Here is a 17,493-nt window from a genome sequence, read left to right as displayed (position 1 = left end):
CTTATATTTTAATTGACTTACCTTATTATCATTATTATTATTAATAGAAACTTCAGTGCTTTCCTGTCTCTTCTTGTTCTGATTTCTTAAGTTTCTTCAACATTTCTCCATTTTTTTTCAATTCTCTGGTCATTTTTCTAATAATTTCTTTTAATTGGGATATTTCAAATGTCAAATTTTCTTTGCTAATATTATGAACATTGCTGCTGCAATGTTACTGCTCAGTGGGACAAAGGTCGTTCTTGTCAGCACCTATGTTAATATGTGCTTTTGACACAGTCCTGTTGTGGCAAGTTTTTTGGTACCATTTTTAGGTCTATTAAAAACTAACAACACAATAAATCCAGTAAAAAAACCACAATAATATACTAGAGATTCAGCAATTAATCTAAGAAAATGCTCAATAAATAAAAAATTCACCAATCTTACAGAAACTTCATAACAGCATGTCTATACACTCAAGCTAGCCTCAAACAAGAATAATAGAAATATAAAGATTTCTCTCATCATAATGAGAATTGGTTACTAAATTACAGAATGCTATGCTTATTAACTAATCTTTTTAGCAAGCACTTTCGGAAGTTTTATAAGTTGTAAATTTAGTAGCAGCTTATAGTAGGAATAGAACTACAATACCCTACCTCCCCTTATATTGGGCTAATGAAACTATGATATATCTATTTATTTGACTGAAAAACAGTTATGTCAATTGGTATTTACAAATTACTTTTATCATGCAGCTTCACAAACAAAATAATTATAAGGAATTATAACTGAAGAATATTTCATTAAATGGAACATTGCCTAAGTGCAGCAATGTTCCATTTAATGAAACCATGGTGTGTTTTTCAAGCACAGTGCTATGTCATTAATAATAAGGCCTAAATCCATGGAAATTAAATTTCTGCAGGTTGAAATGAAATAAAGGTTATAGACAAAGAAAGACTATGATTTAATTTAAATAACAGCAAAGCTTTTGGTAGTGAAACAATGATTTAGTAAGAAGGGAATGGTAACTGTCTTACCAAAAATTATAATGGGGTACATTTTTTTAGAATAGGTGACTTACCAATAAGAGAAATCTTATGCAGTCTTTGTGGTGTGAATGATATGAACAACCACTGTTATATACCATTAAGTAAATGTTTAATGGACACAGTTATAAATTAATTGATACTAATTAATCTCACTTGTACATTTCTCCTAACTGTACATCCAGTTCCTGTACTCTGTTGAACAGCTGCCATTTACTTGTCCAGACATGAAGTTCTCTTTGTAACTCTGGAACTATAAGGAATGTCCTCCAACCTCTAGTTTTTTTTGATTTAAGAATGTCTCCATAAATATGATCCCCAACATAAAGCACATCTTTACCTTTGGCACCAATCAGCTCAGTGAAAACATCACAGTTGCCTAAATTTAATGGTAAGTTTAAAACATTCAAATAATTATATCTCACATATTTATTTTAAAAAAAGATTATGCACTAAATAAAGGAGTTGTGGGGTCTTGTGACAGTATTCATTAAAATGGATTTTTTTTTTTCTCAGCTCATAAGTGCATGAACTCAAAGTTAATGAAATATCATTGGTTAATATCAATGCATTTTATGGACAAATATCCATGTGAAGCGTAATACCTCTAAATTTGAAGATGTCTCATATAAAAAGAAATGATAGTGAAAAATGTATCTGTCTATCAGATAATCAGAAAAGAAATCTCCTATTTTTTTTAGTAATCTGCTATTATTTACAACCTCTGCCTAAAAGTGGAATTAGTAGAATTAAAAAAAAAAAAGACTTTATTACTATTATTATTATAAATGACATATGTTGAGTCACTACCCATCATTCAAACTATCAAATTCATTTCAAACTATTGACCTTTGCAATAGTTTGAAATACTCACTGCTTATCAACTTCCAGGAATGGAGTTCTCTCTCTAAGAATAATCCCTTCTATTATTATTAATATAGTAAATTTCCCCATGCTTTATATTACTTTACCAATGTGTTTTCAATCAACAACATTTCACAGTCCTAATTTTATGGACTGTGTATGTTGTCACAGTAGTATTGCAATATTTTTCAATTTCTAGTTAAATACTAGAAATTAACTAGTATGTAATCTAACATTTCTCAAGTGTTATAGTAGCATCAGAAAAGCTCAAACAACGACTGTTGTTTACAGTAAGGCACAAACTAAATTAAATCATGCATATACAAGGATCATTTCAAATTCTGCATGCTGCACAATTAAAAAAACACTGATTAAAAACAATGCATTCTTGTTTTCTAATATTGGTGCTCTTGTACGAAGACATATGATTTCAAATATAGAAAAATAATTTAATTCATGATGGATATTATGCAATGATCAGTATTCATACATGAAATGAAAACCATAGTTGGTGGGGGGGAACACAATTGAGGTTCACAATGCTTTATGTAAAGTTTGTAGAGATAATGAAGTGAAACACAGTAAATGTTAGCATGGGCATACTTGCTTAAATGAAAATCAGACAAGTATTAACAATAATCCAAGAGACAGTCAATCAGGCAAGAGGGCACAAGGATGATGTGGAAAACATGCATCAGCAAATTAGCATGAGTGCAGATTAAGCAATAATCATGGGAGATTTTAATTATGTGAGATACAGATTGAAAGGAGAAAAGATCACATGACAGGAAGGAAATGAAATTCATTCACCTATTAAGAGATAGCACTAAAACAGCATGTGAAGCAGGGGACTCAGGATTTGAGTGCTGAATCTAGTCAGAGTATTAAAAGATCTGTCCATAACTTAGATAGCCTTCTTGTCTCTGACAAGAAAGAATAATTATGCAGTCTGGATCTGGCAAGTTGCCAAATATATGGCATTTTCAATTAAAAAGGAGTATATATGGAACTACAGGACATTTATGACAAGCTTGGAAGGCACTTTGAAACAGTGCCATGTCACAAGAATGAAGCAATATCAGAGTGTATATCAAAGTAACCAAAGACATGAGGATAAATCATGCAGAAGTTAGATGGATGAGTTATGATGGATGGATCATTAAGCAAGAGCTGAAAAAAACATCACTATATAGAGAGAGAGAAGATGGAAAAATTAATATAATTGGAAATAGATAGCAGAATAAACAAAGCTGATAGTGGGGAACCAGTTGAACAAATTTATATAAAATAAGAGAGAAATTAGCTAAAACTCTAAATGTTTAAGCTATGGATCTGAGAGTTGGGTGAGAAATAAAGCACTTATCAAATATCAGAAGAGACCACAGATATGAGGGCTCTGAGGAAAAGGGATCTGAATGGTATCAGTGGCAGAATCATATTAAAATAAAAATATGAAGGAACTTGACATTGTTAGCATTCAAGAATGTGTGAGCAGGACTAATCTAAGATGGCATGTCACTTAAACAGAATGGGAGAGGAAAGGTTATCAAAACAGATGTTTGATGCCCAGAAGGCAGGAAAAGGCCCAAAGGAAGACCAAGATCTAAGGTGGATTGAATCAATCAGAAGTGCCTTAGAAGTCTGAAATGTTAGATGCAACAATATCGGGTGCCAAGTAATACACTAATTTGGAGGATAATTGTTGATAGAAGATTAGTAATAATGTAACCTTAATCATGTAGTATTCTCATAGTAGCCTGTATATCCCCTTATTTCTTGATATGTACCTTCTCCTTGAAGGTAAATATCAAGAAATTGATGATAATATTACTGGATTTTGTGTAGGCATTTTATTGGAACCACATGGAACACTGTTTACATAAACTGAGACAAATGGGATGGATATGAAGTTGGTGATATGTGGGTTATTAATGGACAGATTCCAAAGAGTGGTATATGGAGGAGCAGAATCTAGGAGAACACAGAGATTTAAAGTTCATAATACTGAAAATGGTAACAATACTGCAAATGTAAGGAAGAAATTACACTTTATAAGGCCATATCTGGATTACCGTGCCCAGGCTGGTTACCTGAGTTCCTTGGGGATTGTGTAGAGAATCCAGAGATGAGTAACGATGATGGAGAATGGACTGCAGAATGCTCCCTTCACAGATTGAGGAGTTTGTATATTGCAAAAATTGCTAGATAGGCAGAAAAGAGGGTATATGATTATTAAGTTACTAAAAGGGTTTTATATGATTTTCACTACTTGTCAGCATTCTCTCTGTCATAAAGATTACATATGTCTATTGTGTAGTCTTCACAATCCTTGTAATGTGTTGCAAAGTTAGGACTTTGTTGTTAAGGGAGGTGTATTCAAGAGATGGATTGCATTTGAATGCAAAACAGCAGATACATTTGGAGAGACTGTTATTTTATAGGCAAGTGAGTGTGTCAGGACAGGGAAACTAAAAATGCACAGGTGGAATGTTGCAGGGATGGCCTCATGTGGGGATAGTGGCATGAGAAATTAGGGGGTGTTATGTCTCTTATTTTTCTTGTCCTGTCTGAAGTTAACTTAATTTTATCCTTCATATTTTTATCTTATGTTGTTACTATCAGTTATTCCGTTTGCCGACAAATTTATAATTATTTTATGACTGCGCCAGCCGGCAACTGAATTCTGATATACAATCTTAAATTACCAAAAAAAAGGATGCAGGGATCAAGGGGTTTGCAGTCGTGGTCCCGTTTCTTTAGTTACTAATGGATTCCCCTCTAATGCACGGTTCATGATTTTTCAAGCGGTAATTCAATCCACAGAAACGTGACAGACTCATTTGGTTTAAGCATAAGAAATACATTTATTTTGGCAAAACACAGAGATACACTTTAGTCAAACTTTCAATTCTAAGAGTCTGAGCTTTCCCCCCCCCCCTCTTAAGTTAACACATCCAAAAAAAAGTTCTACTCTATAATTTATACTATCAAAATCATACTCTTCCTTATATATCTATTCTCAGACTCTGTTGATTTCTACTGAGTTGCTCAGTTATCATACATAGAAAATACACATATATATACAGGCTTATTCTACAATCTTGGCATGAATTATATCAGACGTGTTTCGTCTAGCAAATTTTGCATGAGATAACATTCCTTCTTATGTTCAAACTTTGTCCCCCCCCCCCAGAACTTTAGTTAGCATTCAAAATTAAACTTAACATAATAACATTAATTTCCTTTTTTTAATATAAACAGTCCGGAGCCTCGGTTTCCAGCTCAGCTCGAGCTTAAGATGCCGTTTGTTCCTTAGGTGTAGACAAAAATGCCCAAAGGAAGACAGTTCTTTAAACACAACATGGAAATTGGCTATTTCCTCAACGTTCAGTTTCTTATTCCTCTCTGGTTACCCTATCTTAATACAAAAAGGTTTCAGCTTACCGTTCTTGCTTTATCTGATAGACTTTATCTTATGGCCTTCTTAGCTAGATTCTCGGATCTCCTCACCGTATATGCTTCAATGGCGTCTCCACTATTCTTTTATTCTACTCGAAAGGAACACACTTTCACTGACTTGTACACTGGCGTTGGTTCACCAGCGGCCCTTCCTTCTGGAATTCTGGCTGCATGTTTTTGTTGTAACTATGATCCACGCAGCACGTACAGCAAGGAGAAATTCTTGCTGCGCACGGTGGCAAGCTTCACAGCTACTCAGCTCTCCGCTCAGGAAACCAGGAGCAGACGAATAAGAGAGCGATTGAATTCCACGCCGAAACCTATATACCTCAAGTCAGTGCCCTCTCTTGGTGGTGTCATCATGCATACAGCAGCAGCCGATTGGTTACCATGGCTCCGAACTGTCTTTGACATGGCCTAATACTTGTATCAACTTATATACATCTTTTTAGCAATTTTACATGGATTTCCTATCTTAAATAATTCACAAACATTCTCTGTTCAGGTTATGGGCTTCTCTAACATTACTTAATATCTACAAAACTGATTATATACATGTTCTAGGTCATCAATAGGCACATTTTCCATCTGGAGGCATAAGTATGTCCTTATCCATCCTTTCTGACGTTACCTTATGTTGGGTCGGAAAAAGGATGACTCATCAAAAGTGAATAAGCACTTTTTCCGACACAACATGGGGGGGGGTATATGCTATATTACAGAGTCAGGTAGAGTATGAGGGGAGTGTAATAATGACTATAAGAATGCTGACAATACACTGTTTTTTTTTTGTATACAAATGCTAGGAACATTAGGAATTAAAGGAATGAGTTTGTGATATTGATTGACTCAGTCTCTCCAAACGTTGGTATCAGGGAAACTTGGTTAAGTGAAGGGTATAGCATATTTCGGCAGGATAGGAAAAGTTAACATGATAGAAGAGTGTTACTCATGATAAGAGGTAAATTGTGTGTTCTGAAGGTGGAAAATCTCAGTGAAAATAACTAATGGCTTTGAGAGTATATGGTGAGAGATGGATATTTATAGGATAAGATATTTAGTGGGATGTTACTATAGATCAGGGAGTACAGATTGCTATGAGCAGGAAACATTTAGGCAAATTAGTTTGGCAAGCACAAAAGTAAGCATTCATTTTGGGGGACTTCAACTATAGTGATATAAACTGGGCAGAGGAGACAGCATGCAGTAATAAGAGAATTAAATTTTTGGACTTCTTGAGGGACTACTGTCTTAGGCAGCATGTGGTGAAGGTGTTAAATTGTGAATAAAACTACGTTGTGTAATTTATTTTTTTTCATTCACATTTAACATTGCTTATTATGTATTAATCATGATTTGTATAAAAATTATTTATTATTCCTTAATTTAGGATTACTATTTAAAAATTTATTCTAAACTTAACCTACTATTAATTTATTAAGCAATAATATGTGCAGAATTTATAATAACTAAAATATATATATGATGTAACGAAAAGTATTATTATAATTAATTCTATACGTAATGAAAAAGCTGATTAAATAGCTCAAATATTCTGTTTATTCTTATTTGTGAAAATTTAACGTTATGTAATCACTCATGTAGTAGTAGAGCATTGTATTACATTAGTGAAATGTTTGCGTTCATTTGTTGTCATGGAGACGCATGAAATAAACAAGCACAAGTCGAATAGAGCTTGACCTTCGGACTGAAAGGAGAAAAAAGATAGAATAGAAGATTTTTAATTAGAGAGAAGAGAGGAAGTTTTTGCGGAGCGGGAAGGAAGGTAGGATACAAGCAAAGGAAGTGGACGAAAATTATAAGTTCTCTAGGGCAGAAATTCATGAGAATAGTGTTTAGAAGTGAGCCAAAACATAGTGAATCATATACTTAGCTGCAAGAGAAATCAGCTGTGTTGTATAGGAAAATTAATGCCGTATCCGGATAAATAAAGAACTGGACATTCAATGGAAAATTCTGATTAGTTCCAGTTAGTCTAGGATTACGTCTTAATTCTATGTTGCCCTGAGAAGAATTATATTGAAATTAACTGGTTTGAGAAAAGTAAACAAGGAAAGATATCAGTGCCTTATTGATGTGTTTTTTTCGAGTAGTGAAGCGCAATTAACAGTAGTTCAGTTAAATCGTTGGAGAATTTTTATTAATGTGTTCCGCTAACGTAAATAAGTTAATTCATAAGTGTGCTCACAATTAATTGATGTACTGAAGATTGTATCTGGTAAAAGTGGTCATATTTGTTTGTTTATTCTAACATTAACATATCTTCGAAGTTCATAGTCCGAAATAAGATTGCTTGGAATATTGTCTACCTTGATTAGTGCTTCCTGTGAATTTAAACATTAAGTACAGCTGATGGATATGTGGAGACTGATTAAATAAGAAGTTTCGTTTTATTAACTTTATTTAAGAAAGCTTGTGATTTTGAAGCTGTGAATTGTATGTGAAAGTTTAGAACATTGAATTGGCATGAGTGACTTAGCAAGATGTATTAAGTTAATTGTATTGTTTCATTTTAAAGCAGAATTCTTGTATTTGTTATATATATCATATATTAAATGTTTTATTTTTGTTAATCTAAATATTGTGTTTGCCTGAATTCCTTTTTATTGCACCGTTCATAAATATTCGAATCTTGCAGGAACCCCAAGTGGAATAGTAAATAATTCGGCCTAAATAAATGAGGAGACTGCTAACTTAATTAAGAATTGATCCTACTATTTTATATAGACTAATCTAAAAAAAGGGTGGCGCAGTATAATTATAAATTTCTCTACTTTTGGATCGGTGATCAATTTGCGATTAAGTGTTATATTGATAAGAGTGACTTGAACCAAGATGGCGAATTTAGAACATAACATGAAAATAGAACGTCACGACAAATGGCGCAGTTGGCATGATTTTATCATATATCGCAGTTCTGGATTTGGTCATAGCATCAAAGGATCTGACTGTGACTGAGATGACATACCTGCTCCTAGATGGTGAGACCATACGGTTCTGACTTGGAGGATGAATAGGCATGGGTAGGTATCAAAACAGAAGGAAGTTATGTGGAATTATAAGGCAAGCAACTATTCATACACTTAGAAACCAGTATACAGAAGCACAATATATGAAAGAATTTAAAGGAAAAGAGGTCATTAGTGCATGGGAGATACTTAAGAAAAAATTACTGAAGCAATGACAGCAAATATCTTGAGTGAAGAAGATAAAGAAATTTGGAGGCAAATGGATAACAAAAGGAATAAAAGGGAAATTGCAGAAGAAAAAAAGATCATGGAAGGTATATAAAGAGAGAGGTGAAGAGCAGTTGCATGAAAAATATAAGGCTTGGGCTAGGAAAGTAACTAGTATTATAAGGAGGGGAAAAAAAATTAGAATATGAGGGGGAGACTGGCTCCACAATCCAAAGAATTTTAGTTTTCTCACTATGTGGCAAGTACAAGGAAAATGATAGTGGATAGATTATCTTGGTGGGTGAAGATGGGAATTGGGGTGACCAAAGCAGATGATGTAGTTATTTAATGATCACTTTATTGGAGTGCTCTATACTGGTACTACAGGCTTTATTCCTAGAAGGATGACTGGTGAAGTGTTAAAAGTGAATGATGAGGATGTATTTTAAATACCGAGTATGCTAAATGTCAATAAGGCAGGGGGACTAGATGGAATTTCACAATGTGTTTTAAGGGGATGTGCTATGGAACTGACTGTGCATTAACTTGGCTGTTTAATGAAAGTCTTGCAATGGGGTGGGCTCCTGGAGAGTGGAAGGAAGGTAAGATAGTACCATTGCATAAGAGTGGTGAGAGAATGGAGGTATCAAACTATAGGCCTGTTTGTATTTCTTCTGTAGTTGTTAAGATTTTGGAATGAAGGTAATATTATTTATGCAGATTAGAATAGATTTGTTAACCACCCAACCGGCCATGACGTGTATGTAAGTCCAGCTTATCATGGATGCGAAGTGCATATTAAAATTGTAATACCATTAATATTACACTAAAATATATGACGGATATGAAGTGTAGAGGAGTGATGTATTTTATCCATATTGACGGCGAGGTGGTTAAAAGACACTTTTGTTTTAGTAATCTGGTTACCTTTTACAATGGAGCAACAAAGAACAGTGGATGAAGATAAAGCATATGCTATCACTTTTTTTGGATTTTTCTAAGTCATTTGACAGGATGCCACACGGCAAGTTGATTTTTAAATTGTATCATATGGGTTTTGATATCAGGTATTGATATTAGTGGATTGGATTGGTGATTGGATCTCTAATAGATATCAGAGAGTTGTATATGAAGGAGCAGTATCAGAGAGTAGGAAGGTTGCAAGTGGAGTCCTGCATGGTTTAGTCCTGGAACCATTACTGGTCAATCTTTATGTCACAGGACTACAGGGAGATGCTCAGTTGCTTGCAGATGACGGGAAGCTTTGGAGGGTTATTAGTAATAGTGCTGATGTTTCAGCTATTCAATAGGACTTGAATAAGCTGGAAGGGTAGGCAAAGGCATGGGGGATATTAGTTTACTGCAACTAAATGTAAGGTTTTAAAATTTGGGATTCACAGATGGGATGCTTTATACTCACTTGGTGGAATTATACTAGAAGAAGTGGAAGAAGCAAGGGATCTTGGAGTGACTGTGGATAGAGATTTACATGGTGGGATGTGGATGGTGGTGATAGTGAAATGTATAGTCAAATTAGCCAAGCAAATAAGAAAAGGGTGATCATTATGGGTGATTTTAATTATGGCAATATAGACTGGAATGATGAGATAGCAACTGAAATTAAAGAAAATGAGTTTCTTGAGTTTTTGAGGGATAACTACCTTAGACAGTATGTAACAGAGGGCACATGAGGATTAAGGGTCTTGGATTTGGTCATCTCATCAGAGGATGTAATTATAAATGAGGTGTCAAATCATTCACCAATTGGTGAGAGTGACCATGAGGTGATTACCTGGGTGGTTGCCAGCAGTGCAAGGACCCCTGTGAGAAAAGGGGATATATGGAACTACAAGAGGAGTGATTATGAAGAGCTCAGGAGACAGCTTGTGGGTGTAGCATGGAATGAGGAGTTAGAAGGAAAAGAGATCAATACAGCTCGGGGGATTTTCAAAAACTATCTAGTAGATGCAATGTCTAAATGTATTCCAAGGGTGAGAAGGTTAAATAAGGTAGGTGTGAGATGGATGAATAAAGAGATTAAGCATGCGATACAGAGAAAAAGGGCATTGTGGAGGCAGCATAAGGGAAGTGGAAATAACCAATTTCATGAGGTCTACAAAGACCAGGCAAGGAGGGTGACTTGGTTGGTGAGAGTAGTTAAAGAGAGGTATGAACAGCAGCTAGCCAGCAGCTCTTTCAATCTTGTGAATGTGACTTCATGGAGAGATTGAGAGCAGTTGATGATGGAGAAGAGAGACTGACTAAGTGAGCAAGAGGTGTTTGGGGAGTTGAGTAAACTAGATGTAAATAAGGCTGTGGGACTTGATAATATATCACCATGTTTTCTGAAGGAATGTGCCAGGGAGTTGACACCTGCCTTGACATATTTTTTTAACATGAGTCTTGCACTCGGTCATGTTCCTAAGGAGTGGAAGGAGGCAAGATTGTGCCACTTCATAAACGATGTGATCCAACTCAAGCATCAAACTATGGGCCTATCTGTGTGTCAGGTGTTGTGGTTAAGTTATTGGAGAAGCTTGTGAGAACTAGGATCCAGAGTTGGGTTGACAACAATGGTATTATCTTTGATTGACAGCATGGATTTGCCAAAGGGAGGTCATGTTTTAGTAATCTACTTACTTATTACAATAAAGTGACTGCTTCCTTGGACAGAGGAGAAGGATACACAGTAATATACTTGGATTTTGCAAATGCTTTTGATAGAGTACCTCATGATAAGTTGACAGTCAAACTAGAGCAGATGGGGTTGGATATTAGATTAATGCATTGGATTGGAGACTGGCTATCTGATAGGTATCAACAAGTTGTGTATGGGGGTGCGATATCCAGGAAAAGGAAAGTCACTAGTGGAGTGCCTCAGCAGTCTGTTTTAGGGCCATTACTGTTTAACTCGTATATTAATGATATTGGCGAAGATTCGGATGGAGATATTCAGTTGTTTGCAGATGATGCAAACCACAAACATTGGGATGAACCATAAAGAGTAATGAAGATGCTGTGGCCTTACAAGAAGACTTGAATAAATTGAGTGATTGGGGATGTGAGTTCAATGTTGCAAAATGTAAGGTTTTAAAATTTGGAAAACAAAGATGGGATGCAGAATTTATGCTTGATGAATCATATATTGTCGGAGGTGGAGGAAATAAGAGATCTAGGGGTGATGGTGGATAACGATCTGAAATTTAGGGAACACATTGCCAAAATTGTGAAGACAACACAAAGGCTTCTGGGAATGATGCGGAGGACACTAACTTGTAGAAGTAGGGAGATTCTTGTTCCATTGTATAAGGCTTTGATTAGGCCACACATAGACTATTGTACCCAGACTTGATCACTGGGTTTTCAGAAGGATGAAAAGATGTTGGAAAGGGTCCAAATGTGACTGACTAAGGTAGTTTCTAACCTCTGGAATGTAGAGTATGAGGAAAGATTGAGAAGATGAAATTTGCAGAGTCTGGTGGACAGGAGGAAGAGGAGAGATATGATAGAGACCTACAAGTTGGTAAAGGGTTTGTTATAGGATCAATGGTGGAGAAGTTCTACAGAGAATACTGTGGAGATCAGGGGAGAACCAGAGGTCATCCCTGGAAACTGTATAAAGAGGATGTGAGTAGGGGAGTGAGAGTGCAGGGTTTTTTCTTGCAGTTCTGAATGATTGGAAAGCCCTGCCTGAGATTGTGGTGTCTGCAAGGAGTCTGAGTGTGTTTAAGACACGGTATGATGAGATGTGTGTGTGTGATAAAACGACCTCCCAGATGGGTCTTTGACTCCATGAGGTCTTGGGGAATAATAATAATAATAATTCTCTGATGTTTCTGTATGTTGCCTTGTCAAAAAGGCTAGAGATATGGCACATAAGATTTACTTGGCTGAGAGACATATTTTAAAAAAATTAAATGACTATAAATTGAGAGATAGGTATAAAATACCATTTTTAATTCAGCACAACTAGTTTCGTCTTCAAGAAGACTTCTTCGGGATGCACATCACAAAGCATTAGCGTAAAAAGTCTAAACATTAAACCGTTGGCGTATGGACATTTGAAGCTATTCTCTGTATTTCCTCATTGTTGGGCATGCAATTGCTTTCAAAATCATGGCAGCACAATGGCAATCTGAGAGATTATAGCTGAGGATTTCATTAAGGATGATTTCTTTCGATTCCACAATTCTTCTTTCTAGTTCATCATAGTAGCGAAAGGTATTTTCAGATTTCCATAAGACTGGATGAACAAGATTTTCCTCATTAGTGTTAGCAGAATTCAAAACACAGTTCGATAAAGCATTAGCTCTTGTTCTACCGTATGTGATGTCTCTTTTATGTTTTAAAAAAACAAAGATATAATCATCCTTCCTGCTGATAAAGGTAATACCACTGTCACCCTGAATACTGAAGATTATAACAACAAAATGTTCCAATTATTGCAAACAGATACTTACTCGATTCTTGACAGAGATCCAACTCATGAACTCCATATCAGTATAAACAACCTTCTTAGAACAACTACAGAGTTTACCAGAAATATTTGATTATCCCATCTTTCACTTCATCCTTTAATCCCTAGATCATATGGATTACCAAAAATCCATAAAGAAGACACTCCACTAAGACCAATTGTAGAAGGCATTGATTCACCCACTTATAAACTCTGAAAGTATTTAACAAAATCACTAAAATGTTGTTTAGGCTTGTCCTCTTCTTTTATCAAAAATTCCGTTGATTTTTGTTTCAAGTGTAAAAAACATAAATATTAAAAAAGAAGAAATTATGGACCCATTGATTTATTCAATACCTCTTTATCGACCCATTGTGTTAATTCTGGCTATTTCCAGTTTAAAGATATTATTTACAAACAAAAATCTGGCTTAGCTATGGGTAGCCCATTATCACTCAAACTGGCAAACATATATTTAGAATCTTTTGAAGAAAAATAATTAAAAGAACATGTAAGAAGTAATAACTTTTAATTACCGGATTTGCCGGTGTATAAGACACACTTTTTTTCTTTGAAAATAGGTCTGAATAACAGTGTGCATCTTATATGCTGATACTCAGTTTCTTATTACTTTCATTTCTGGAAATTTTCTCTGTTCTGAGTTACGCGATTTCTTTCTTGCTTCCTTGTAGTGTGTGAGAGCATTCCAGTTACGTAGAATTCAGTGGATGTGCATGTTGTCGCGGTTGTTGTGAATGGTGATAAATTTCTGCTATGTATGCAGACTAAACCAGCTATGTATGCACACACTAAAATAAAAATATCACAAAAAATGCCAACTGAATATGAAGAAAAAATTATTGAATCTCATCGATTCGTCACTAACGCAAGGAAACGAGAAAATTTTGAACTTGCGCAAACAGGAAATACGGATGAGGTTCTGCTGACTTTTGATGCACCCTCGAACAAAACTGTAGATTCCAAGGGCACTAAAGGTGTTACTGTTAAAACTTCGGGGCATGAAAAAACTCACTACACAGTTGTTTTATCCTGGTGTGCTGATCGGACAAAATTGCCACCACTATTGATTTTTAAAAGGAAGACGATACTCAAAGAAAAACTGCTTAAAGGAGTGTTTGTACATGTTCACGCAAAAGGCTAGATGGATGGAGGAGGAATAAAGTTATGGATAGATAAAATTTGTTCTGAGCACCCTGGTAGATTGTTGAAGAAGCTTGCCCTGCTAGCATGGGATCAGTTTCGTTCTCACAGAACAGAAGATGATAAAAATAAACTCAAGGAATTAAAAACTCAGCTGTAATTCCAGGAGGTCTAACTAGTTAGTTTCAACATTTAAATGTTTGTATTAATAAACCATTTAAGGGATTTATGAAGGAGAAGTGGAATAGCTTGATGCATTCTTCAGATTTTGAGGTTACACCATCAGGAAGAAGCCTAGCATTTCACAATTTTTTGAGTGGGTCAAAGCTTCATGGAATGCTGTGAAAACTGAGACAGTGGTTAAATTTAAATGATTTAAGAAGTATTTAAGGTTTTGACGAAGAAGATTAAAAGGTGGGTACTCTCTTTCCTAGTTAGATTAGGTATCTGTTGAAAGTAGACCTACTTATTACTTTATATTTGAAATTCTGTGAATTCATTATAATATTCAGTGATAAAGTTTTTTTTCCTAAAAATGTATACAAAAAAGGGGTTGCATCTTATACGACGGTAATAAAGGCACAGATATTTCATACTAAAACTAATATTACATCTTCAGTGTCATACAAATAGTTATAGGAATGGAATACAAGTAATGAACATTCGGTGGATCACCTATTAAAATACAATTGTTGCCGCGTGATAGGAAATGATAGAAAATAATAATTAATCTTTAGGATAATTGTTTTTTATTGATTACATAAAATAAAAGCCTCCCAGATCTTCGAGAAAGAGAGAGAATCATTTTGATTTAAATTCGGTCGGTGTAAAATAGCTTCACAACTTTCTTTAAAAAGGCGTTCATATTTGAACCTGCATCTATGGAAGAGAATAGCTTTATCCCACTGGATATTATGAGTAATGTTAATACTGTGTTGTGCTAGACCAGACTTCTGAGGTTTGTTGTATTCAATATAATATTGATGTTCCTTAATTCTTTTTTCCACAGAACGGCCAGTTTGTCCAAAATAAGAGACATCGCATTCACATGGTATTTGGTAAACGCCAGCCAAAGATAGAGATGACAGTTTATCCTTTGTAGAAGGCAATAAAGAGGAAATTTTGTTGCTAGGAACATATGTGGGAATCAATTGGTACTTTTTCAAAATTCTACCTATAGTTCTGAGATTCCTAGAATGTAAGGGATTGGAACTCATCGGACTGGTGAAGAAACCTTAGGTATTGGAACATAAGATTCAATTATCTGTTGGATTTGATTGGGGTTGTAATTATTCGATTCCATTAACTTTTTAATGATGGAAAGTTCTTGTTGTAAGATTACTGGAGAAGAGCAAACTTTAGGTGCTCTATTAATTACAGATTTAAGAATGCCAAATTTTTGAGATGTGTGGTGAACAGACTTTTTATGAATGTATCTGCCAGTAAATGTGGGCTTTCGAAAGACGCTTGTAGATAAGGTACCAGAAGAAGAAGTTCGAGTAAGGAGGATGTCCAAGAATGGTAAAGTACCAGAATTTTCTTTTTCCATGGTGAATTGAATACGTGGTGAAGGCTATTTATCTGTTGTAGAAATGTGGAACGCTCATCTTCAGTATGTGACCAAATAGCAAAAACATTATTGACATAACGATGCCAAAGAGATGGTTGAGGATGAATGGATGAAAACATAGTGTCTTCGAATTGTTTCAGAAAGTAGTTTACCAAAGGTGGAGACAGAGGGCTACCCATGGCAGTACCTTCAACTTATTTTTCCAGCTGAAAATAACCTGAATGGATAACAAATTCGAAAATCTTTGCGATATTTCATTGTTGTTGTTTTTTAGATTAATTAGCTTTTTATAGTATATGTTACTCTTGATTTTCATGTTCTTATTGTGTTTGGTATATTTCCTGATATTCTGTTGAAATAATGCAATATTAAACTGAAACCATTCGTACAAAACAGACAAGAGCAACAGAGTACCAATAAAAGGAATGCATGTCAGCTAATGGAATATTGGTAAACAGAGAAACACTATCGAAACTGACTAACAACTCAGACTCTTTGATTTTTATACCCTTGATTTTTTTCAAGAAAATCTGTTGAATATTTTATGTAGGATATGGAATGTCCAGTGTGAAAACTTAAGTAACGTGACAAGACTTTTGCAATTCTATAATAGGAGAATCAATGCAATTCATGATAGGTCATACTGGATAGCCTTCTTTATGGGTTTTCGGGAGTCCATATAGACGGGGAGTTCTTCCAAAGTAGGTATGTAATTTGGGTCCCAACTGACAACTTCATCAAGTAATTTATTTAATTGTTTAATTTGTGAATTTGTAGGATTATGCTTGATCTCTTGGTAGGTAGAGGTGTCTTCTAAAAGGCTGGATACTTTTGTCTCACAGTCAGTCTTATTCATGATTACAATAGCTTTTCCTTTATCGGCTTTAGAAATAGATATTTTTATTATTTAGCCCTTTGATTTCAGCATTTGATAAGTTGCATGGAGGTAATTTGCTTTTAAATAACGAAGTCGCAACTTCAAAACGAAGTTTGTTAGATCGTTGCTAGAAAGTCCTGACAGATTGCATTCTATATTATGTAAAAAAATCAAGATACGGAATGTGTGTAGGGATAACTGAAAAATCAAGGCCTTTTGCTAAAGCACTGATTTCGGCGTCGGATAAAGGACAATCAGAAATATTAACAATCCATTTATTAGTAGAAGTGATGTCAGAGGTTAAGTTTTTCTTTTGCTTGTGATATAAAGAATTATATTTTTGCATAAGTCTGTGAAAATTTCTTTTCACAGACTTAAGAACGGGTTAAAGATTTTTTTGATAAACAAAGAATAATATCTAGTAATTCATCATTAAGAACAGCTGAAATTTCTTCTTTGAGATCCAAAATAAACTTAATATTAGAGGCTAATTCTTTTTTGGCAGTACGAAGTTGGTTATGAATTAAGGAAAAACTTGCACGAATGTAAATAGAGTGGGCTCCAGGAGACCGAATTGTTTCTTTAAACCTAGCAAATGTAGGAATAACTTTCGTGTCATGACATTTTTTGAGGAAGGCAATCCGTGCTCAAAACTTACCTTGTAAAAAGATAGTTTTCCTAACTTTTTGTTTGCTTGGTAAATTCTTCCCCGTGAAGGATGATGATTAAAAGTTATTACTGTGGTCTTACGTGTTCTTTTAATAATTATACTATGCCATGAGTATACCTCTAAAAATAAGAATCATCATCCTTTTGAAGAAAAAGCGATCTCCTCCTTTCCTCTGAAACCAAAAATGTGGAAAAGATATATCAAT

The 17,493-nt window shown here is 34.9% G+C and overlaps 1 protein-coding gene across 7 annotated transcripts in view; it reads right to left on the bottom strand.

Annotated features, from left to right (window-relative positions):
• Positions 1–17,493, bottom strand: part of Nt5b (5' nucleotidase B) — a 580,494-nt gene that overhangs the window by 82,858 nt on the left and 480,143 nt on the right. For 6 of the 7 annotated variants that reach the window (XM_090391852.1, XM_090391851.1, XM_090391856.1 and 3 more), the window contains one exon: positions 1,191–1,413. In XM_090391852.1, coding sequence (XP_090247978.1) covers positions 1,191–1,413 — 223 coding nt within the window. The remainder of the gene's footprint in view (positions 1–1,190; positions 1,414–17,493) is intronic. The other variant, XM_090391857.1, reaches the window with a different exon arrangement.

Source organism: Typopeltis vanoorti, chromosome 4 (genome assembly GCF_054136105.1).
Source record: "Typopeltis vanoorti isolate ZY-2024b chromosome 4, IOZ_Tvanoo_1.0, whole genome shotgun sequence".
Lineage (NCBI taxonomy): Eukaryota > Metazoa > Arthropoda > Arachnida > Uropygi > Thelyphonidae > Typopeltis > Typopeltis vanoorti.
The sequence above is the reverse complement of the archived record's forward strand: the minus strand, read 5'-3'. Positions and strand labels throughout refer to the sequence as shown.